The 24,426-nt window shown below is 34.7% G+C and overlaps 4 protein-coding genes and 2 non-coding genes across 6 annotated transcripts; 4 read left to right on the top strand and 2 right to left on the bottom strand.

The window, feature by feature from the left end:
• The first annotated feature begins 8,934 nt into the window (after positions 1–8,934).
• On the top strand, positions 8,935–9,008 carry Trnai-aau. The gene has a single exon. It is a non-coding gene; the product is annotated as a tRNA-Ile (tRNA).
• A 678-nt stretch (positions 9,009–9,686) lies between these two features.
• On the top strand, positions 9,687–11,483 carry LOC120637456. The gene is made up of 2 exons (XM_039909307.1): positions 9,687–10,166; positions 10,950–11,483. Exons 1-2 carry the CDS (start codon positions 9,816–9,818, stop codon positions 11,427–11,429), a joined length of 831 nt encoding a protein of 276 aa, XP_039765241.1. The 5' UTR covers positions 9,687–9,815; the 3' UTR covers positions 11,430–11,483.
• Positions 11,484–11,586: 103 nt separating this feature from the next.
• LOC120637374 lies at positions 11,587–13,656 on the bottom strand. Its single transcript, XM_039909192.1, has 2 exons — positions 13,042–13,656; positions 11,587–12,376 (listed from the first exon to the last, which is right to left on the bottom strand). Exons 1-2 carry the CDS (start codon positions 13,486–13,488, stop codon positions 11,636–11,638), a joined length of 1,188 nt encoding a protein of 395 aa, XP_039765126.1. The 5' UTR covers positions 13,489–13,656; the 3' UTR covers positions 11,587–11,635.
• Positions 13,657–17,486: 3,830 nt separating this feature from the next.
• On the top strand, positions 17,487–17,560 carry Trnai-aau. Its single transcript has one exon. It is a non-coding gene; the product is annotated as a tRNA-Ile (tRNA).
• Positions 17,561–18,238: 678 nt separating this feature from the next.
• Positions 18,239–20,035, top strand: LOC120637454. The gene is made up of 2 exons (XM_039909304.1): positions 18,239–18,718; positions 19,502–20,035. The coding sequence occupies exons 1-2, from the start codon at positions 18,368–18,370 to the stop codon at positions 19,979–19,981; spliced, it is 831 nt and encodes a 276-aa protein (XP_039765238.1). The 5' UTR covers positions 18,239–18,367; the 3' UTR covers positions 19,982–20,035.
• A 103-nt stretch (positions 20,036–20,138) lies between these two features.
• On the bottom strand, positions 20,139–22,206 carry LOC120637372. The gene is made up of 2 exons (XM_039909188.1): positions 21,594–22,206; positions 20,139–20,928 (listed from the first exon to the last, which is right to left on the bottom strand). The coding sequence occupies exons 1-2, from the start codon at positions 22,038–22,040 to the stop codon at positions 20,188–20,190; spliced, it is 1,188 nt and encodes a 395-aa protein (XP_039765122.1). The 5' UTR covers positions 22,041–22,206; the 3' UTR covers positions 20,139–20,187.
• Between the last annotated feature and the right edge of the window lie 2,220 nt (positions 22,207–24,426).

Genomic DNA, 24,426 nt, shown 5'->3' with positions numbered 1-24,426 from the left:
TAGTAAAATACATATATATATATATATATGAGTATATATTACCGTCATCATATATATGAGTATATGTATATATACTCATATATATGATTTATCTGTATATTATGTAGTATTAGTATGTAAAGTATATGTAATGTACTATATCAATTATTTATTTTAAATTGAATGTTGCACTATCCCGCGATAGTCTTCAAGCGATATGGCCGCCTTTGCGCATATATATATTTATTTACCTTTTGTTTTGTTCAATTAGTTGTTTTTTTTCTGTATGTGCAATAATGACTTTCTAACTATCTATCTAGCCCACAACAGTCCACTGCTGGACTAACAGCCTCTCCCACCGAGAAGGTTATAAAAGCATATACTCAGACCCACAAAGGTTTTCCACACTCTTCTAAGACGATATGCTGATATCACCAATTTATGTCTGTTTCTAGAACGTCGATTTTTTATATTCACTTCTTTTTTATAATTACTATTATGTTTAGTAATAGTAATTATAAAATTATAATTATGTTTAGTTTTAGAAAGATTAAATACAAATTTAATCTTTATTCTTGTTAAAGATAGGTTGGTTTATATATAGATACAAAGATCTGCAGACCTATAAACGATTCACGACCTACGCTCTCGACGGCAAGCAACGTTGACCCGGATTTATATATAATATATAAAGCTGAAGCAATACGAGATGAATTAACGATCAACGAAAGGGACAGTTTTACGTGCTTTCCGGAGTATGGCAAATTAAGCTTAATTTTCCTAATGGTTCATAAAATTCCGCAAAGTAACGCCTGCTTCTGTCCAATTTCGAATCCCTTCTTCTACTAAATTATTGGCCTACTGCCAATAATTCTTATATATTGTTATATTTAATAATATATAATAATTGTTTTATATTATATATTGTTTATTATAATTCTTATAATAAACAAATCTTATTACTGATATATAACGCAGAATTAAATTGAACTACTCGTCAGTTTTGAAAAATTCTTTTATTGTTGGATAGCCTATTTATCGAGGAAGGCTAGAGGTTATACATCATCACGCCGTACGGAAGCTCTAAAAACCGCGTAAACGGTTAAAGTTTCGATAAAATCAGGTATGACAAAGTTGTCCCGTTTATAAGTTCTAGAAAAACGCGATAGATGTGTCTATCTTTTAAGGTTGATTTTTACAAAGTCGTGAGAGACCGTTATACATATTTGGTTATTTCAATTAGGTTTTACAGAGTTTACTAATACCCGAGAACGACGGCTTAAAGTGCCCTAGAAGGCAAAGGGGTGTAAAAAAAAACCAATTTATTGCATGGCTGGAATCAAACAACTGACCTCGTGATCTGTTTTATTAAAGGACTTACAAACAAGGAGGTTCTCGATTCGGTTGTATTTTTCTTAAATGTTTGTTAGCTCAGAACTCTGTCATTTATAAATTATTTTTTGTTTGAGACCGTGTTTACTTACTTATTTATTTAGCAAAAACATTATCCCATGTGGTCCCACTTTCATCTATTCCTAAAGAATCCTAAAGAAATTGAAGGGAAGGGAAAGGAAGGGAGGGAAGGGATCCTAAAGAAATTGTCGGAATTCTTCAAATATAATATGGGCACCTATAGCGATTTAGATATTTTTTAAAGTAACATTTGCCGTCAAAAAGCACCATTTAGTCAAGTAAAACTGATGATGAAGACCGAAGATAAAAAGGAGTACGAAGTATATGGTTTATACATAGTAACTTTCTACATTTTACTTGACACCGACTAGGAAAATGTTGTAGAAAATATATTTCTTGCTTTGTAGTTGTATAACAAAGTCGATTTTTTTACTCAATTTTTTTTATACAGGCAGTATTAATAATGTTATTTGTGGATAATATGTAGCTATTTTATAAACGTATGTACATTCATTCGTACTATGCGGGAGTTGTGAAGCCTGCGGGTGGGTGCGTTGACGTCACGGGCGCGGTCGAGGTCGGCTAAGGTCACGCGGGGGAGGGAAGGTCACTTCTCTATGCAGTCTTTGTTGTTACATCAAACGCTGTTCTAGGTTCCATCGTAAATATCCTTTCTGGGTTATTCTAATTCCCAACAAATGTTATAGCCTTATTAACAGATTCTAACTTAATATAAAATATTATAAAGAGGATAGATTTAATTGTTTCTATGGTCGCTTATAATTACTCCAAATGCCTTCTCACCGTACGAAGTATTAAAAACGTTTTACGGTCTCGCTTTTTTTTTTTAAATTATAGTGGAATGCTTAAGTAGTTAGAGCTCTTTTTTACCTTTTTAATTTAGTTTAGTTTAAGCATATAACTCAATATTACAAATATTCATAACTTTTTATATGATTATTTATACACTAACAATAATAATTATTAGTTTAACCTAAGCATCGCCTAAATACAATGTCTATGAATAACGTATAGAAAAAGAAACGTTTCACCAACACTTAGGTAATAACTATAAGTGCACAATGTATGTATGCCTAGGAATCTCATATTAGGCGTTACTTATTTAGTCTTTAGTGACAATGGATATAATTGTCTATAATTAATTAATTATTGTTTCTATGGTCGCTTATAATTACTACAAATGCCTTCTCACCGTACGAAGTATTAAAAACGTTTTACGGTCTTTTTTTTAAATTATAGTGGAATGCTTAAGTAGTTAGAGCTTTTTTTTACCTTTTTAATTTAGTTTCACACAAATTCTATTTAATAATTTATAATTAATTCCTCCGCTCCTGCTTCTGTCTAATATTATTCTATTATTTAACTTGAGGGTTTGCTGATAATGACCACGTGCGTCACGAACTGGCTCAGAACAGACTTTGAGCTGTAGTAAAAAAATAACAAATAACGTAATACGGATTTAAGACCGGTCTTTAAAAATGCAACTCCAACCACGCAATAACTATTTCTTTGTTGCGGAACTCAAACAAACTACGTAGAATGGCATCATTTTTCGCTATACCTAATTACAATCATATAAATCCGCAACAACATTGCTAAACGCTGAGGACTGAGGGCGTATGGCATCGCGCCAGCTCGCCAAGCCAACCGGTTTGCGCCGGTTCCACGAGCCATAAACAAATGTTACTAAACAGTGTGAATGTAGGTGGGTACAGATCGGCATAATGCGCCAAGTTCTTTAACCCGAACACGTCATTAGGCGTGTCACACTTTCATCTACGTCTTTCGTCTTCCTCTGAGGAAGCTCCGGTATCAGCGAAACATTCGTAGACAGCTCTTTTTCGTATTCACCCATTCAGACGTTTCGTTTTAGTGGCCTCCAAGGATGTCTCTTTCTCCGCACAAATGACAATAAGGGATTTCCACACTCCACGGTCTCTTGCTGCGTGTGTCAAATAAGCGTCTACCTCATATAATAAGCTGAACCTTAAGCTGAAGAGGTAATGTCCGACAGTCACACAAACCTAATAAGTAACCTACATAATATTTACGAAGTCTTCCAAGTGCCAACTCTGTAGTAAATAAAATCTTCAAGACAATTAAATCCATTGTCACTAAAGACTAAATAAGTAACGCCTAATATGAGATTCCTAGGCATACATATATTGTGCACTTATAGTTATTACCTAAGAGTTGGTGAAACGTTTCTTTTTCTATAGACTATACGTTATTCATAGACATTGTATTTAGGCGATGCTTAGGTTAAACTAATAATTATTATTGTTAGTGTATAAATAATCATATAAAAAGTTATGAATATTTGTAATATTGAGTTATATGCTGTTTTTGATCTTGATAATTGTTGCAATAACATTTGTTATTTTCTTATTCGAAATTCTTATAAATATACGTGTAGAAACTTATATGGCTAGAGGTTGTCATACGATGAGGCGGTCGGACGTAGCATTAGACGATGTTTTTGTAAACACGATTGCTAAAAACGCGATGCAGGATTTTTGTAGCGCCATCTAGTACTGTAATGTGGAGACCGCTACATGTTAATCAGTGTTGTTGGTAATTATTTAAAGTTCCTGATTTCCTGGTGCTCACAGTGCTATTGACTATAGCACAGTTATTTCAACACTCCGCGACAACGCCTCGTAGGTACAAATTAAACATTCTTGGCAACACACGGAAAATATACACCTATTTGGATCCCTCGGACTTTGTCCGCGACACGAGAATTTTCTTTATATTAAGCTCAACCCGTTGAAATTTGGACTTTGTACCTTGTATTTTCATCAAGGTTCTTTCTTACAAGGTACAAAAAGATAATTTTCAAACTATGTAACGATAAGAAAACAAATATTTTGTCAATTGAAAGATAAAAACCTGTATTAGGGAAATGGCCTTTCATTTTATTCGGTAGAGCTGCTACATTAGACCTAAAAGTAAAATTCGACTAGGTGTACTAGACCTTTGGTTAGTCTTTTACTTCTCCTCAATGTTAGGATGTCTAATTCTAATACTTTTTTTTATTTTTTATACTTGATAGACTTGCGCTTGACAACTAATGCCTCATGCAAAGCAATGAAGTAGGTACTACCTATCTGGATAATAATATTTCCCTAAATAAAAAAATGATTTGGTTTTTATGTCCAACTAACAACAACTTTAGTTTCCACCAGTTTAGTTGAAAAGCGACAAATTTACGCCATAAATTTAAAATAGCGGCTATAAGCGACACAGGAATTTGGTCAAACTTTTTAATTAAAACACCGGAAATTCCCGTAAAGGTTCTGGCAACAAAATCCTGTTTGCAATTGAAAGCCTACCTGACTAGATTAAAGTAATTAAACTGTTTAATTTAAATTTTAGATTTAATAAAAAAAAAAATAGTGACCAGCTTCTGGGTTAGGGGGGGAAGTGAGATTTTTTAGGTCAGATCGTTCGCGACGGTTTTGTGAAAATGTTTGCATGAGAGCCCTGTATAATCGATATTGAAGCCAGAACTGTATTTATTTTTGTCTGTCTGTCTGTATCTTGGACGCCATACATTTTTTAAGAGAGTTCAGACATTTTCTGCGATATATCCAGGGGGGCCAGCTGCCCTCCCAGGCAGGAAAACATTGTGAGGAAACCTGCATGCCCAAAGTGTTCTTCATAATGTTCTCAACGGCGTGTGAAGTCAATCCGCACTTGGCATGTGTGGTAGACTACGGCCTAAACACTTCTCATTCTGAGATCCGTGCCCTTTAGTGAGCCGGTTAACTATTTATGATGATGATGATTAAATATAGGTACTTAAGTGCCTATGCCTATTCAAATACATAATTCATTTATTTATTTATTTAGCAACGCACCCCGTGAAGACATTACAGTTGCGCAATTCGTCTCCCCGGGGCTATTAAAAAAATGTATGAACGAGTAATAATTAAAACAAATTAAATTAAATCTATCTATCTTCTATCTTAATATATATAAATCTCCTGTCACGATTTTTGTCCGCGATGGACTCCTAAACTACTGAACCGATTTTAAATTAAATTGGCACACCGTGAGCAGTCTGGTCCAACTTAAGAGATAGGATAGCTTAGATCTTTAAGTAAAGTCACAATTTTATTTTATTGCAAATTATTTGTCTATAATTAATTGACAGTCACATGTTATATATATATATACACAACTATGCTCATTTAAGGCTTAGCGATACTGAATACTTTAAAAACAAAATCAAACGCAGACGAAGTCGCGGGCAACAGCTAGTCTATATATATAAAAAAGAAAGTGTGTGGGTATGTTTCATATAGGCTCCGAAACGGCTGAACAGATTTCAATGAAACTTTCAGGGACTCTCCGGATCGACCTGGCGAGTAATCCTGTAAAGTTTGGTGACGATCGGAGCAATCCTATTTTTGAACTGTCAAACTGTCAAATACAGCTTTTATTTACTATTATAATATTCTTTTCTTGGGTATAGGTACATGGGTTTAGATAATGATCTTCACCCGCTCGAGAAGAGAATAGAAGAGAATGAATACGGAGAGAAATAAATGATTTAATATATTATGAGACTTAAATTATGATGTAAGTTTATTGTTTAAATAAAATGAAGCAAAATCTAGCTGGAGAAGCGGGCTGGGTACGCTAGTTAAACATAAAAATAAGCTATATAATTAGGAAGGTATCTACTTTTACAGATGCAAAATACTCGTAAGTCGTACATAATCACTAAATAGTTATACCATTTGAGAAAACTGTAATCAAAACGTGATACATTTCATAAGCAAGCAACCTACTTTTCCCTCACCCCCCCAGCTAAAGGATCCTATTATAAATGCCACGTGAGCCTGTCAAGAGCACTCCTCTAGTGCCCGGCCTGTCGCCGTCGCGTGTTGTGATGACGTCAATCACTTTGCGGCATTGTATAACTTGGCTGGAGTATTCCAGAAATACATAACAATGTAAAACCATACCTACCTAAGTAGCAAGTATATGTATAATATATCAATTGAAATTTTAAATAGCCCCCGAATTTCAATATAGTGTACATTATTGTACTAGTCAAGCCCTTTTATTTGATAACAACATTGAGGGAGTTGTGAAGACTAAAAATAGGGGTTCGCCAATTTTCATGAAACATAGCTAAGAATAATGTAGATTGACCACCATGACCATAAAGCACCATTTCAAAGGTGGTGTGAAGCCAATGTGAAGATAAGGTATCGAATGATATTATATATATATATTTGCTTACTTTGGGGCTAGATGGTGATGTGTGTATTGTCGTAGTATATTTATTTATTTAATTTAAAAATAAAATTAAATAAAATTGAAAATAAATCATTTTAAAAAGATACATATATTTCTTTATTCAAATAGGCACATAGATTGCACTTTTGTTGCGTACATAACATGTAAAATTTGACATAGAAGTGAGTTGATGGCGATAACTAAATTAATCAACTTAAAACTAAAGCTACGAGGGTTCCGAACGCGCCCTGGTCTAAGAAGAAGCCCACAACAAACTTAGGCGGTTGTTTCTTTTTATCACCATCTCAGTGTCGTTTAAAACTATTTAAAAATAATAAATCTTTATTTGAAACAGTTACAATGGCACTTAAAATACTAGCAAGGGTGGCACTGCAATATTAAAAACTGTGCTGTATATGTGTGTGTGTGTGTGTTTGTGTGTGTGTGCGTTTGTGTGTGTGTGCGTGTGTGTGTGTGTGTGTGTGTGTGTGTGTGTGTGTGTGTTGCTGCGCGTTTATATTATAGATACTCGTACGTACTACAGGATGGCTAGGGATGTCATATATTTGATAGAATGAAATCTTCCGTTTGATCATAGCTCATTTGCAGTAGCCATGTAGTAATTTTCGTTTTAGCTAGGTATTTAGTCGTAGGATAGAAAAGCAACCGCAATAGTTAGAGCAATAATTTACACCTAAACGTTTTTATCGGTAACGTAGTCCTTAATACTATAATAGGTTTTTTTTTTTCTATATGGGTACACATTTTCCTTTCCCGGGGAGATAATTGTCTCCTGCCGTCCGTCAATTCTTAATATAAAAAAGGAGTGGAAAGGTTTAATTTTATAAATTTAAAATGCATATAAAAATTTTCTGAACCGACAGGATTTGAATCTGCGACTCTCTGGCAATCGCGGCCTGAGCGCTTTCTCCAATTAAGCTATGGTTCTCCTACCGTCGATGCCGAAATTAGCATATGCCTTTCACATCAGTCTTATAGCGACTGAAAATATTTCGTTTAGTTTAGATGAAGGTAGAACGGAATTGGCACTATTATCCTCCATTACGGAATACGGATTTAGTTACCTTTCACCAACGTACCTGTCCAGAACACTTGTCTCGTTTTCTCTCCCTCTAAATTACGTGACCCGATGACGTCAATCGCGACGAAGCATTGTTTAACTCTGCTGGATCGTTCCAGAAAGCCAGACTAAAATACGTAGGTAGCCAACTTGTGTTGACTGGTGACTTTTTTTTTTTTATTGGTGGTGGACTAGCGCTTGACCACAATCTCACCTGATGGAAGCAGGAAGATGCAGATGTGGCCTGAGATAGGACGCGCTTGCTTAGAAGATGCCTATTCATTTTTTGTTTTTTTTTAAATACCCGGGTTGTAAGAATTAGGAAACACAGAACTCAGAAGGGCTTTTCAAATCCCAGCATATAAGACATATTCGAGTATATATATAGTATTGGTGTTCCAAATATAAGAGAAGTACTTAGTCACGTATATATATATAAATAGTATTTATTCATTTTATTTTTCTATTTTGTATTCGTATTATTGTTTTTGTATGTTTATATGTATTGAATATTGTATTATATTGTTGTTTATATATTGTATATTTATAGATCAGTGATAGCGCAGTGGGTTGGAGCCACTTTTGGGGGGCCCAGTTCGAATCCCAGCACGCACCTCTAAATTTTGTAAGTTAAGTGCGTTTTAAATAATTAAAATATCACTTGCTTCAATAGTGAAGCAAAATATCGTGAGGAAACCAGCATGCCTCAGAGTTCCACGTAATGTTCTCAAAGGTGTGTTAAGTCCACCAATCCGCACTGGGCCATCGTGGTGGACTATTGCCTTAACCCGTTTATATTGTGGGAGGAGACCCGCGCCCTATAATGGGCCGGTAATGGGTTGATATGATGATGTTGTACCATCTACCAAGCTTCCATAGTATTTTCTTCTACGCCTTTGGTTGCCTGGAAGAGATCGCTACATAGCGATAGGGCTGCCAAATTGTACACTCTACCTTAACGCTCTATTTATATCTACCTACTTATTATAATGAATGAATTTTCTGTGTGCTGTGTACAATTTAAGTGTATTAAATAAGTAATATTCATTCGAGCCACATCCGTGGAGCACGCTTATCAACGTGTTAACTGGGAATTGAACCTTCTGCCTTGCTGACATCCGATCTACAGCGCTGGGTCAAAATTGGAAAATACCTTGCTTTCACTATTTTCGAAACTACGCTCATCTGGCCCATTAGCTCAGTTGGTTAGAGCGTCGTGCTAATAACGCGAAGGTCGCGGGTTCGATCCCCTCATGGGCCAACTTTTTTTTTAAATTTATATTATAATAATGTTTCAATATATGTTTTTTTTTTAATTTCTTACTAGCTTTAATAGTAAATTTACTAAGCTATTTATCTTTGAATAATCCATCGAAGTGTAGCTGAGAGTGCCCAGTTTGTGTATACGTAAATGTTATTGGTTGTGTTTAAAAATATTCACTATAGCAAACGAATGGAAATATTTTACAATTAAAAGTGTATGTATAAGTTTAATACAAGGATACTTTTGATCAATCCAAAGTATCCTTGTATTAAACTTACATAATGAAAATAAGCATGTTAATACATACCTATCTAGTATTAACATGCTATTTTTTCAGTTAAGAAAGTAATTATTATTTTGGTAAAATCAATGAAGGTATTAACTGTGTTTAGCAATTATTATTGAAACTTATACTTTGATTAGGAAGGCAATTTTAGATGTAAGTACTAAGTACCTGCCTTAGGAGGTCCTAAGGCAGGTACTTAGTACTTACATCTAAAATTGCCTTCCTACTCATATTACAAAAACGCAGGTTATATGTATATATATTTTATATATTTTTTTATTTCACTATAAGTGAGCCCTTCACAATCTCACCTGGTGGAAACTGAAGATGCAGTCTAATGGCGCATCCACACATGCCCGGCGGCACGGCCGGCGGCATGGCCGGCGGCCGGGCCGCCGGCCATGCCGCCGGCTCATGCATCTTTTACCTGCGGCACGCGCGGCTTTTGGTGCCGGCGGCAGTTTGCTTGCGGCTTCGATACGGAGTGGTAGTGTTGTCGTATTCATTTAAATAACAAAATGACAGAATTTAACTGGGATGATAGTGCTGTACTTTTATTAATAGAAAAGTATCAAGAAAATGAACTATTGTGGAACCCAAGGCATATGGATTTCAAGAATCGCAACAAAAGAAACGATGCTGTTAGGGATATTGCTTCTGTGTTCAACATAGCATCAACAGAAATTGAGAGAAAACTGAAGAATTTATCTAGCCATTATTTTCGAGAAAAACGCAAATTTGAAGAATCTAAAAGGAGTGGATCTGGACGGGATGATGTTCAATTGCCGAAATGGTTTGCTTATAAGGCGTTATCATTTCTTAATGACAAGAATGCACCGGTACCGACTCTGAACAGCCACACACCTAGTGTAAGTACCCATCAAATTCTTATAATTACCTAAGTAGACTAGTTGGTCGACCATAATAAATTTAAAATACATATTTCATTATGCAATATTTTCGTTAATAGGGGTAGGTACAAAGTTTTTGCTTCGCGTATTAATATTTTAGATACCTACTACCTACAACCCGGTAACAATACATAATACCACGGAGCGCGGGCGAGCATACTCTCGTTTTTGACCTTATGTAGTCGGCATAACACTTACCGAAAGCGAAGTATTCGGGAATAAGCGCTCGTGAAGAGTGTACAGGGTTACTGGTGAGACATTTGCAATACTTGAGGACGTGATATATGGCCAACTAGCTGATGCCCGCGACTTCGTTCGCGTGGATTAAGTTTTTAAAATCCCTTGGGAACTCTTTGATTTTCCGGGATAAAAAGTAGCCTATGTCACTCTCCAGGACCTTAACTATCCCCATGCAAAAAATCATGTCGATCCGTAGCTCTGTTGCGGCGTGATTCAAGGACAAACCAACAAACACACTTTCGCATTTATAATATTAGTATATATTAGTATGAAGTATGAAGTATGATATGTAAGATGAAAAAAAATATATAAAGAAATAATATCAATTATTTACTGAGTAAATGTAGCTTAAACTTACATAATTATTTGTATACACTATACATACATGTTATGTTTATAAGCTTGGTTTTTATTTAATATTTACATACTGATAGGATATATTCAAAATATAGTATTGAAGCTTGTTTGCAATTATTTATAAGATTTCCTTTTTATTTTCAGTCTTCTCAAGATAATATCACTCCCCAGACTACGCTACCTTCGACAAGGACTTCACGAAAGCGAAATATAGAGAGAGAACCTGAAGTTGATGAAGCTTTGCAATTACTGAGGGAGATCACGTCTAATGCAAGGCAACGCGATGATGCTGCTATATTTGCAGACTATATAAGTAGCAAGTTGAGGAAGATGGATCATTACACGATGTGTACAGTACAACATCAAATCCAGAATATTATCTATGAAGCAGAAATGAGAATGGGTTCGATGAATTTTGATACTAGTAATACTACTCAGCCTCTTCGTTATCAAAATGTTCGTCCAGGATACTTCACCGGCCAACCTACAACGTTAGCAATGTCACCGTCGCCCTCAACTTCGCGCTCTTACTCTGTTCAATCAGACTATGAAATGCAAAATAGCCCAGATGTCAATACAAGTGACAGTCTGTTACAAGTCTTGGAAAATAATTTAACCAAATAATTTAACCGAAAATAGTGTAATAGATTAAAATAAGGTTACATATTAAAATGACGAAAAACGCAATGCCTTTACTTAAAACTAAAATAAATGTTTATATTTTCGGTTAAATTATTTTATTTTAATAAAAGCTTAAAATTATTGATACATGTTTCTGATTCCTAAATAAAACAATTATTTGAATAATCATATTTTATTTCTTTCAAACATTATATTTGATATTGCCAAGGAAGCTGACCTTGTTCCGATAGAAAATAACATTTTAGCTCATTTCTAATTACACTTGGTTCTACATTTAGAGCGATCTGCGGTATATTTTGTTGCATTTCGTTCAAAACTCCATCAGTAGTTCTTTCATTTCTCTTCATAAAATTATGCAGATGCACACAAGCCATCACGACAATTTTTGCTTTCTCATTTTGTAAACCAATGCGTGAATGCAAAATTCTGAATTTATTAGATAAAATGCCAAACGCGTCTTCTACAACCATGCGCCCGCGACTAAGTCTATAATTAAAAACCCTCTCAGGTGATCCTTTTGCATGATATCCAGAAAACGGTTTTATTATATTCTGTGAGATGGGGAAAGCATCGTCACCGATGAAATAAAAAGGTACAGGTGTATTTCTCCCTTGTAATGGAATCGCTTGTGGCAGACTTAAAGTTCCATCTCGTATCATATCAAATAAAGTTGAATTTCGTAGAACTCCACCATCAGATATTCTGCCCTGACATCCAATGTCTACGTATAAAAAGTTATAATTGGCATCGATTAAAGCTAGCAAAACAATACTGAAATATGACTTATAATTAAAAAACTCAGAACCGCTATTAGTTGGACATAGTATACGTATATGTTTCCCATCGAGGGCACCTACGCAATTAGGTACATTCCATTTCTGCATGAAACTTCGAGCCACTGATAGCCATTCTCCATGTGTATTCGGCATCTGTAAAAAAAATTGTTTGTGATATTTGTGTGTTTAGTTCTAGTTATATGTATGTAAAATGTGTGTGAAGTTCCAGGTAGGGGAGAGTGGGTAACGGTGGATCAAGGGGTACAGTGGATCGAACGCGGCCTATATAATGCGCACATTTACACGATATAGCATTTTACGTTCTATTTTGTATTGCCCTTGACTCGCTACCGGGGTGCGACGGAAAAGTAAGTATGAAAGCAAAATATTTTGAAGTTTTAAAAATGTAATGCTGCAGTTTGTAAAAAGTATTTAATATGAATCAAAAGTCACATGGCGTCATCAGATATGACTATTTTTTTTAAAGAAAGGGAAATCCTTTCTTTAAAAAAATAGTCATATCTATAAACCTGAGAAAGGTAGCCCTAAGATTGCTATGGCAGTGTGTACCTTATTGATTTTGCTCAGGCTTTATTATAAAAACACATTCTAAAAGTGTTAAATTGTGGCAATATTTAGCTCTACAAAAAAGTTGATTCACTGTTACCCATTGCACTCTCCCCTACAGTATAAAATCAAATATTATAATTGTGTCTTGTACATGCCGTAACTGTGTGAATGTATGTGGTCTGTTTTGTTTTCTAATGTAGGTGTTCAGTTTCTAACTACCTAATGTGTTACGGATATTTTGTACTTACCCTTAAATAATTGGATAATGTAGACACCAAAGTTTGACAAACATCTAGAATTATTAAAGAAATAACTTGTGGAGACACTTTAAACAGTGTACCGAGTGAAAAATAAGAGTCTCCTGTAGCCAGGTATCTCAAAGTAATTGCTAGTCGATCGGAAGCTGACACAGCATTTCTCCAGCGGGTGTCAGTTTTTGATATCATGGGTCCAGTTAAATTCAGTAATATTTCAAATTCTTCACTAGAGATCCTTAGAAAAGTGTTAAATTTCGAACGAATATTTCTTCGGTTTATGTCGTCCCTTCTAAAATCTTCAAGTATCGGGGACACATTAGGCCTATTTCGAAGACTTGGTCTGACCCAATATCTTCGTTTGATTTTGCGGTTCTTTTTATGAATAATGACATACAACACTACACTTGCGATACACGCAACTATATCATAGTCCAACATCTTTCGATTCTACGTACACGACTAATTTCAACGAAAGTCACAACACTACTGCGTAAATTGCAACCGCGACTGCAGGCCGCCGGTAAAGCCGGCGGCAAAGTCAGCGGCAAGGCGGTCTGAAAGTCGGCGGCAAACCCGGCGGCATAAGCCGGCGGCATGTGTGGATGCGCCATAAGATGGTAGCGGGCTAACCTGTTGGGGCGTACGGTAGTCTTACCCCTAAACCGTTTCTACGCGACATCGCTTAGCGTCACGTCTGTGTCGGTAGGGTGGTAACTAGCCACGGCCAAAGCCCCCCACCGGACTAGACTGAGAAATTTCAGAAATCATAAATTCCCAAATTACCGGGAATCGAATTTGGGATCTCTTATTTAAATTCACAGCACTCACCGTTGCGACAGAGAGGTCGTCAATATATATATACATACCTACTTGGATACAGAACTTCTTAACAGTTATTTCTGCCCACCCGCAAACGATATACCGAAGTCACAAATGGATGTGAAATACGAATGAGATATTTTGGATAGAACTCCTTTTGCAAATTAAAGCAGAAAACTTTTAGCAACGTGTCAAAAAGTCTGCAGATTTTAGTCACGTTTCGTTTGTTTATAAACACTTTTACAAAGTCCGTATAATAATATTAGCAGTTTAACCTTGATGTGATTTGATTTTATTTATATGCTGCCAAATTAAAATAAAACTGTGCCAAAGTCAAGGATAACAGGTCAGAACTTATACTATAGATATCTGGCGATAACTGGATTATTAGTCATATCAGTTCAAAAGAAAAAAATGCTTGATTGATAGTAGAAATAAATAGGTGCACAAAAATTGCTATGAGAACTAGTTTAATTAAAAATCTGAAAAGAAAACATTTACTTTGTAAAAAATAGTACTTTGTTTTAGAAAGATTTGATTATTTTAGATTTCCAAAACCCTAACTTTCCGATATATTAATCATTTCACCATAACTTATTGCGGAAGAGCTAAATTATGATATGAATTCATAGAGAAGAAGAAGAAGAAGAAACACTTTATTTCACGTATAACATACAGGAAAAGAAACAGTAAGGAGAATACAGTACACAATGTAGACATGCAAAGGCGGCCTTATTGCTGCAAGCAATTATATATATATAATAGCAATAGAGCCTTTACTGCCGATTGGTGTGGCCGATTAAAATATTTAAATTTTATGATACATAAAAATTTATAATATACATATAAACACAGACACTGAAAAACATTCACATTCACAACACAAACATTTTCCACTTGTGGGAAGCGGTGCTGCGCACTGTGCCAATCGGCCGTCAAGTAAGATTTAAGCAATTTATTTATGAAATATTATAAAACAAAGGAATAAAACAATCAAAGGTATTCTTATATCAACATACGTATATTCAAATTATATTTGGTGATTTCGATCATACTATTAATATTTATATAGTTTATTATTATCATAAAATAAAAATATTATCTAGAATATTTCTATTTCAACTAAAGCATCAGGCACTAAGCAACATTTCAGTAAGTATAAAAATAAACTTATCAATTTACAAAGTATTTTCAGACGTCCCAGATAAAAATAATGTTAATAACATTTCAATAATTACAAGTTTGTACTGGGGACTAATTAATAATATACTAGATACTAGATGACGTCAATAAGTTTGGACATCTCTTATTTAACTCACCTAAAAATGTTTGCCAAACCGGTAATTGAACCAGGCATCTCGCGATCCGTACTTGAACAAGATAACTACTAAACTAACGAGGATTATAATAAATTGAAAGCCCACTTCAACAGAACTGACATAAAAAAGCTTTAAATTTTCTTAGCAAAGAAATAAATATAAACGATGACAAAAATGATAAAAGGATTGTGGTGTTTCTTCTTTTTAATATGATTTATATTTTTAATATAGTATTAAAAATATATATTCATTACTTAGTAAAGGCATGGATTTCTCGAATTGGGCCATTCAATTATATTCAATATTTTTAATTAAGAATTATTGTTCACAAATAAATAAAATCATCTAGTACATTATTGATCTAAGACCGAGGTAGTCCCCTTTTAAGCTGGCATGTCCGTACAAATATTATTGGCAGATACTTTATTTGTTCTAAATCCCAAACTTAGAGAAAAATAATCGGCCTATGTACGCCTAAATCTAAAGAAAACGGAAAATATTGTTTTTTTTTTCCATTCGCCATAAAATTGAAAAAGATTCATTATTGTCTATAACCATACAAAATTACGACGTATTCAAAGAAGGTTTGGTTTGTATCATTTTGTTAATGGAAAGGAATAATAGTTTTTTAAGATGTGACAAAATTTTGTAAAGTGAAATGTGTCCCAAAACAGGTATCCTCCATGTGGTTTAGATTAAGGCGTAGTGTTTATATTCTCTTTGGATTTAGGTATAGACAATGCTGAGATAAAGATATCTAGAGTTTTAGAATAATTAACGGAACAATCATTTGCCGATAACTTTAATATGAAAATGCGTCCCGCCCGGTAGCCTTATTATCTACATGGACAATATTCTTAAGCGCAGAATAAAGTAGGAGATATCAAACGCTAAATAAAAACATTGAATTCCAGGAAGCAGGCCACTCCGCTCTCAGCTCTCACAAAATAGAAAAATTCTTAAGACTGTTGTTAAACTTTAAAATGATGTTGAAAAAGAGCAATCTACCGAGTTTCATGCCGGCTTCTTCTTAGCAGAATCTGCCTTCCGAACCAGTGGTAGAGACACTACAAACAGATTGACTTGGCGTTCCAAAAGGACTTATAAACTTTGCCTACTTGAAATAAATGAATTTTGAATTTTGATTTAGTTTTTATTTTTAGTTGGCGGCAAATCATAAAACAACCCGAAGTTACAACCAATGAGTAATATTTACTTCACAAGATGTTATTGAATTGTGTCACAAAAAGATTCCACCTTACTGTGTTACTTCTATTAACTAATAATATAAAGATGGAGATATTGTTTGTTTTAACAAGCTTATCTCTTCAACTTTCAGTCTAACTTGAAAAACAGTATTCAGATTATAAGATCCAGCCGCTGAAAGAATTCCTGATACCTGTTAGTTGGTCATATAATACAATAATAAGGTACAACTTATGACATGACCTTGAAACTGCGAAAAATAAGCGTCACCATTAAACCATCATATAATAATCATTACATCGTTAGTTGACGAAAAAAAAATGTGTGAGCCGTCACGGGACGCCTGGCAGATGTGAAACATCGGAATTGTTTTCTACAGAAAGTTATTGCAGATATTGCATAAAGCAATACAAATTCGTTCGACAAATAAAATAAAAAATACAACCAAATGGATAACCACTCCTTTTTGTAAGTACAAAATTAATATTCATTTTTCTTGTTACATACGAAATACTAAAATTCAATCATATAGCGTGGCGAAGCGTCACCACGGCCTGTGTCGCCACGCCAACAATCAGGTTTACCCTCCGCCTATAGATGTTTCACATCAAAAAGATACAGTTTCCAAACAACAATAACAATATTTTTATGTACTTCAAAGTTACTCTTTAAAAAAATTCAAATTCAAAAAGGTTATTTTTATTATAGGAGGAGACCCGCGCCCTATAATGGGCCGGTAATGGGTTGATATGATGATGTTGTACCATCTACCAAGCTTCCATAGTATTTTCTTCTACGCCTTTGGTTGCCTGGAAGAGATCGCTACATAGCGATAGGGCTGCCAAATTGTACACTCTACCTTAACGCTCTATTTATATCTACCTACTTATTATAATGAATGAATTTTCTGTGTGCTGTGTACAATTTAAGTGTATTAAATAAGTAATATTCATTCGAGCCACATCCGTGGAGCACGCTTATCAACGTGTTAACTGGGAATTGAACCTTCTGCCTTGCTGACATCCGATCTACAGCGCTGGGTCAAAATTGGAAAATACCTTGCTTTCACTATTTTCGAAACTACGCTCATCTGGCCCATTAGCTCAGTTGGTTAGAGCGTCGTGCTAATAACGCGAAGGTCGCGGGTTCGATCCCCTCATGGGCCAACTTTTTTTTTAAATTTATATTATAATAATGTTTCAATATATGTTTTTTTTTTAATTTCTTACTAGCTTTAATAGTAAATTTACTAAGCTATTTATCTTTGAATAATCCATCGAAGTGTAGCTGAGAGTGCCCAGTTTGTGTATACGTAAATGTTATTGGTTGTGTTTAAAAATATTCACTATAGCAAACGAATGGAAATATTTTACAATTAAAAGTGTATGTATAAGTTTAATACAAGGATACTTTTGATCAATCCAAAGTATCCTTGTATTAAACTTACATAATGAAAATAAGCATGTTAATACATACCTATCTAGTATTAACATGCTATTTTTTCAGTTAAGAAAGTAATTATTATTTTGGTAAAATCAATGAAGGTATTAACTGTGTTTAGCAATTATTATTGAAACTTATACTTTGATTAGGAAGGCAATTTTAGATGTAAGTACTAAGTACCTGCCTTAGGAGGTCCTAAGGCAGGTACTTAGTACTTACATCTAAAATTGCCTTCCTACTCATATTACAAAAACGCAGGTTATATGTATATATATTTTATATATTTTTTTATTTCACTATAAGTGAGCCCTTCACAATCTCACCTGGTGGAAACTGAAGATGCAGTCTAATGGCGCATCCACACATGCCCGGCGGCACGGCCGGCGGCATGGCCGGCGGCCGGGCCGCCGGCCATGCCGCCGGCTCATGCATCTTTTACCTGCGGCACGCGCGGCTTTTGGTGCCGGCGGCAGTTTGCTTGCGGCTTCGATACGGAGTGGTAGTGTTGTCGTATTCATTTAAATAACAAAATGACAGAATTTAACTGGGATGATAGTGCTGTACTTTTATTAATAGAAAAGTATCAAGAAAATGAACTATTGTGGAACCCAAGGCATATGGATTTCAAGAATCGCAACAAAAGAAACGATGCTGTTAGGGATATTGCTTCTGTGTTCAACATAGCATCAACAGAAATTGAGAGAAAACTGAAGAATTTATCTAGCCATTATTTTCGAGAAAAACGCAAATTTGAAGAATCTAAAAGGAGTGGATCTGGACGGGATGATGTTCAATTGCCGAAATGGTTTGCTTATAAGGCGTTATCATTTCTTAATGACAAGAATGCACCGGTACCGACTCTGAACAGCCACACACCTAGTGTAAGTACCCATCAAATTCTTATAATTACCTAAGTAGACTAGTTGGTCGACCATAATAAATTTAAAATACATATTTCATTATGCAATATTTTCGTTAATAGGGGTAGGTACAAAGTTTTTGCTTCGCGTATTAATATTTTAGATACCTACTACCTACAACCCGGTAACAATACATAATACCACGGAGCGCGGGCGAGCATACTCTCGTTTTTGACCTTATGTAGTCGGCATAACACTTACCGAAAGCGAAGTATTCGGGAATAAGCGCTCGTGAAGAGTGTACAGGGTTACTGGTGAGACATTTGCAATACTTGAGGACGTGATATATGGCCAACTAGCTGATGCCCGCGACTTCGTTCGCGTGGATTAAGTTTTTAAAATCCCTTGGGAACTCTTTGATTTTCCGGGATAAAAAGTAGCCTATGTCACTCTCCAGGACCTTAACTATCCCCATGCAAAAAATCATGTCGATCCGTAGCTCTGTTGCGGCGTGATTCAAGGACAAACCAACAAACACACTTTCGCATTTATAATATTAGTATATATTAGTATGAAGTATGAAGTATGATATGTAAGATGAAAAAAAATATATAAAGAAATAATATCAATTATTTACTGAGTAAATGTAGCTTAAACTTACATAATTATTTGTATACACTATACATACATGTTATGTTTATAAGCTTGGTTTTTATTTAATATTTACATACTGATAGGATATATTCAAAATATAGTATTGAAGCTTGTTTGCAATTATTTATAAGATTTCCTTTTTATTTTCAGTCTTCTCAAGATAATATCACTCCCCAGACTACGCTACCTTCGACAAGGACTTCACGAAAGCGAAATATAGAGAGAGAACCTGAAGTTGATGAAGCTTTGCAATTACTGAGGGAGATCACGTCTAATGCAAGGCAACGCGATGATGCTGCTATATTTGCAGACTATATAAGTAGCAAGTTGAGGAAGATGGATCATTACACGATGTGTACAGTACAACATCAAATCCAGAATATTATCTATGAAGCAGAAATGAGAATGGGTTCGATGAATTTTGATACTAGTAATACTACTCAGCCTCTTCGTTATCAAAATGTTCGTCCAGGATACTTCACCGGCCAACCTACAACGTTAGCAATGTCACCGTCGCCCTCAACTTCGCGCTCTTACTCTGTTCAATCAGACTATGAAATGCAAAATAGCCCAGATGTCAATACAAGTGACAGTCTGTTACAAGTCTTGGAAAATAATTTAACCAAATAATTTAACCGAAAATAGTGTAATAGATTAAAATAAGGTTACATATTAAAATGACGAAAAACGCAATGCCTTTACTTAAAACTAAAATAAATGTTTATATTTTCGGTTAAATTATTTTATTTTAATAAAAGCTTAAAATTATTGATACATGTTTCTGATTCCTAAATAAAACAATTATTTGAATAATCATATTTTATTTCTTTCAAACATTATATTTGATATTGCCAAGGAAGCTGACCTTGTTCCGATAGAAAATAACATTTTAGCTCATTTCTAATTACACTTGGTTCTACATTTAGAGCGATCTGCGGTATATTTTGTTGCATTTCGTTCAAAACTCCATCAGTAGTTCTTTCATTTCTCTTCATAAAATTATGCAGATGCACACAAGCCATCACGACAATTTTTGCTTTCTCATTTTGTAAACCAATGCGTGAATGCAAAATTCTGAATTTATTAGATAAAATGCCAAACGCGTCTTCTACAACCATGCGCCCGCGACTAAGTCTATAATTAAAAACCCTCTCAGGTGATCCTTTTGCATGATATCCAGAAAACGGTTTTATTATATTCTGTGAGATGGGGAAAGCATCGTCACCGATGAAATAAAAAGGTACAGGTGTATTTCTCCCTTGTAATGGAATCGCTTGTGGCAGACTTAAAGTTCCATCTCGTATCATATCAAATAAAGTTGAATTTCGTAGAACTCCACCATCAGATATTCTGCCCTGACATCCAATGTCTACGTATAAAAAGTTATAATTGGCATCGATTAAAGCTAGCAAAACAATACTGAAATATGACTTATAATTAAAAAACTCAGAACCGCTATTAGTTGGACATAGTATACGTATATGTTTCCCATCGAGGGCACCTACGCAATTAGGTACATTCCATTTCTGCATGAAACTTCGAGCCACTGATAGCCATTCTCCATGTGTATTCGGCATCTGTAAAAAAAATTGTTTGTGATATTTGTGTGTTTAGTTCTAGTTATATGTATGTAAAATGTGTGTGAAGTTCCAGGTAGGGGAGAGTGGGTAACGGTGGATCAAGGGGTACAGTGGATCGAACGCGGCCTATATAATGCGCACATTTACACGATATAGCATTTTACGTTCTATTTTGTATTGCCCTTGACTCGCTACCGGGGTGCGACGGAAAAGTAAGTATGAAAGCAAAATATTTTGAAGTTTTAAAAATGTAATGCTGCAGTTTGTAAAAAGTATTTAATATGAATCAAAAGTCACATGGCGTCATCAGATATGACTATTTTTTTTAAAGAAAGGGAAATCCTTTCTTTAAAAAAATAGTCATATCTATAAACCTGAGAAAGGTAGCCCTAAGATTGCTATGGCAGTGTGTACCTTATTGATTTTGCTCAGGCTTTATTATAAAAACACATTCTAAAAGTGTTAAATTGTGGCAATATTTAGCTCTACAAAAAAGTTGATTCACTGTTACCCATTGCACTCTCCCCTACAGTATAAAATCAAATATTATAATTGTGTCTTGTACATGCCGTAACTGTGTGAATGTATGTGGTCTGTTTTGTTTTCTAATGTAGGTGTTCAGTTTCTAACTACCTAATGTGTTACGGATATTTTGTACTTACCCTTAAATAATTGGATAATGTAGACACCAAAGTTTGACAAACATCTAGAATTATTAAAGAAATAACTTGTGGAGACACTTTAAACAGTGTACCGAGTGAAAAATAAGAGTCTCCTGTAGCCAGGTATCTCAAAGTAATTGCTAGTCGATCGGAAGCTGACACAGCATTTCTCCAGCGGGTGTCAGTTTTTGATATCATGGGTCCAGTTAAATTCAGTAATATTTCAAATTCTTCACTAGAGATCCTTAGAAAAGTGTTAAATTTCGAACGAATATTTCTTCGGTTTATGTCGTCCCTTCTAAAATCTTCAAGTATCGGGGACACATTAGGCCTATTTCGAAGACTTGGTCTGACCCAATATCTTCGTTTGATTTTGCGGTTCTTTTTATGAATAATGACATACAACACTACACTTGCGATACACGCAACTATATCATAGTCCAACATCTTTCGATTCTACGTACACGACTAATTTCAACGAAAGTCACAACACTACTGCGTAAATTGCAACCGCGACTGCAGGCCGCCGGTAAAGCCGGCGGCAAAGTCAGCGGCAAGGCGGTCTGAAAGTCGGCGGCAAACCCGGCGGCATAAGCCGGCGGCATGTGTGGATGCGCCATAAGATGGTAGCGGGCTAACCTGTTGGGGCGTACGGTAGTCTTACCCCTAAACCGTTTCTACGCGACATCGCTTAGCGTCACGTCTGTGTCGGTAGGGTGGTAACTAGCCACGGCCAAAGCCCCCCACCGGACTAGACTGAGAAATTTCAGAAATCATAAATTCCCAAATTACCGGGAATCGAATTTGGGATCTCTTATTTAAATTCACAGCACTCACCGTTGCGACAGAGAGGTCGTCAATATATATATACATACCTACTTGGATACAGAACTTCTTAACAGTTATTTCTGCCCACCCGCAAACGATATACCGAAGTCACAAATGGATGTGAAATACGAATGAGATATTTTGGATAGAACTCCTTTTGCAAATTAAAGCAGAAAACTTTTAGCAACGTGTCAAAAAGTCTGCAGATTTTAGTCACGTTTCGTTTGTTTATAAACACTTTTACAAAGTCCGTATAATAATATTAGCAGTTTAACCTTGATGTGATTTGATTTTATTTATATGCTGCCAAATTAAAATAAAACTGTGCCAAAGTCAAGGATAACAGGTCAGAACTTATACTATAGATATCTGGCGATAACTGGCTTATTAGTCATATCAGTTCAAAAGAAAAAAATGCTTGATTGATAGTAGAAATAAATAGGTGCACAAAAATTGCTATGAGAACTAGTTTAATTAAAAATCTGAAAAGAAAACATTTACTTTGTAAAAAATAGTACTTTGTTTTAGAAAGATTTGATTATTTTAGATTTCCAAAACCCTAACTTTCCGATATATTAATCATTTCACCATAACTTATTGCGGAAGAGCTAAATTATGATATGAATTCATAGAGAAGAAGAAGAAGAAGAAACACTTTATTTCACGTATAACATACAGGAAAAGAAACAGTAAGGAGAATACAGTACACAATGTAGACATGCAAAGGCGGCCTTATTGCTGCAAGCAATTATATATATATAATAGCAATAGAGCCTTTACTGCCGATTGGTGTGGCCGATTAAAATATTTAAATTTTATGATACATAAAAATTTATAATATACATATAAACACAGACACTGAAAAACATTCACATTCACAACACAAACATTTTCCACTTGTGGGAAGCGGTGCTGCGCACTGTGCCAATCGGCCGTCAAGTAAGATTTAAGCAATTTATTTATGAAATATTATAAAACAAAGGAATAAAACAATCAAAGGTATTCTTATATCAACATACGTATATTCAAATTATATTTGGTGATTTCGATCATACTATTAATATTTATATAGTTTATTATTATCATAAAATAAAAATATTATCTAGAATATTTCTATTTCAACTAAAGCATCAGGCACTAAGCAACATTTCAGTAAGTATAAAAATAAACTTATCAATTTACAAAGTATTTTCAGACGTCCCAGATAAAAATAATGTTAATAACATTTCAATAATTACAAGTTTGTACTGGGGACTAATTAATAATATACTAGATACTAGATGACGTCAATAAGTTTGGACATCTCTTATTTAACTCACCTAAAAATGTTTGCCAAACCGGTAATTGAACCAGGCATCTCGCGATCCGTACTTGAACAAGATAACTACTAAACTAACGAGGATTATAATAAATTGAAAGCCCACTTCAACAGAACTGACATAAAAAAGCTTTAAATTTTCTTAGCAAAGAAATAAATATAAACGATGACAAAAATGATAAAAGGATTGTGGTGTTTCTTCTTTTTAATATGATTTATATTTTTAATATAGTATTAAAAATATATATTCATTACTTAGTAAAGGCATGGATTTCTCGAATTGGGCCATTCAATTATATTCAATATTTTTAATTAAGAATTATTGTTCACAAATAAATAAAATCATCTAGTACATTATTGATCTAAGACCGAGGTAGTCCCCTTTTAAGCTGGCATGTCCGTACAAATATTATTGGCAGATACTTTATTTGTTCTAAATCCCAAACTTAGAGAAAAATAATCGGCCTATGTACGCCTAAATCTAAAGAAAACGGAAAATATTGTTTTTTTTTTCCATTCGCCATAAAATTGAAAAAGATTCATTATTGTCTATAACCATACAAAATTACGACGTATTCAAAGAAGGTTTGGTTTGTATCATTTTGTTAATGGAAAGGAATAATAGTTTTTTAAGATGTGACAAAATTTTGTAAAGTGAAATGTGTCCCAAAACAGGTATCCTCCATG

The sequence above is a fragment of the Pararge aegeria genome, chromosome 3 (genome assembly GCF_905163445.1).
Source record: "Pararge aegeria chromosome 3, ilParAegt1.1, whole genome shotgun sequence".
NCBI classification, from domain to species: Eukaryota; Metazoa; Arthropoda; class Insecta; order Lepidoptera; family Nymphalidae; genus Pararge; species Pararge aegeria.
Note: the sequence above shows the minus strand (reverse complement) of the source record. Positions and strands in the feature narration are given on the sequence as shown.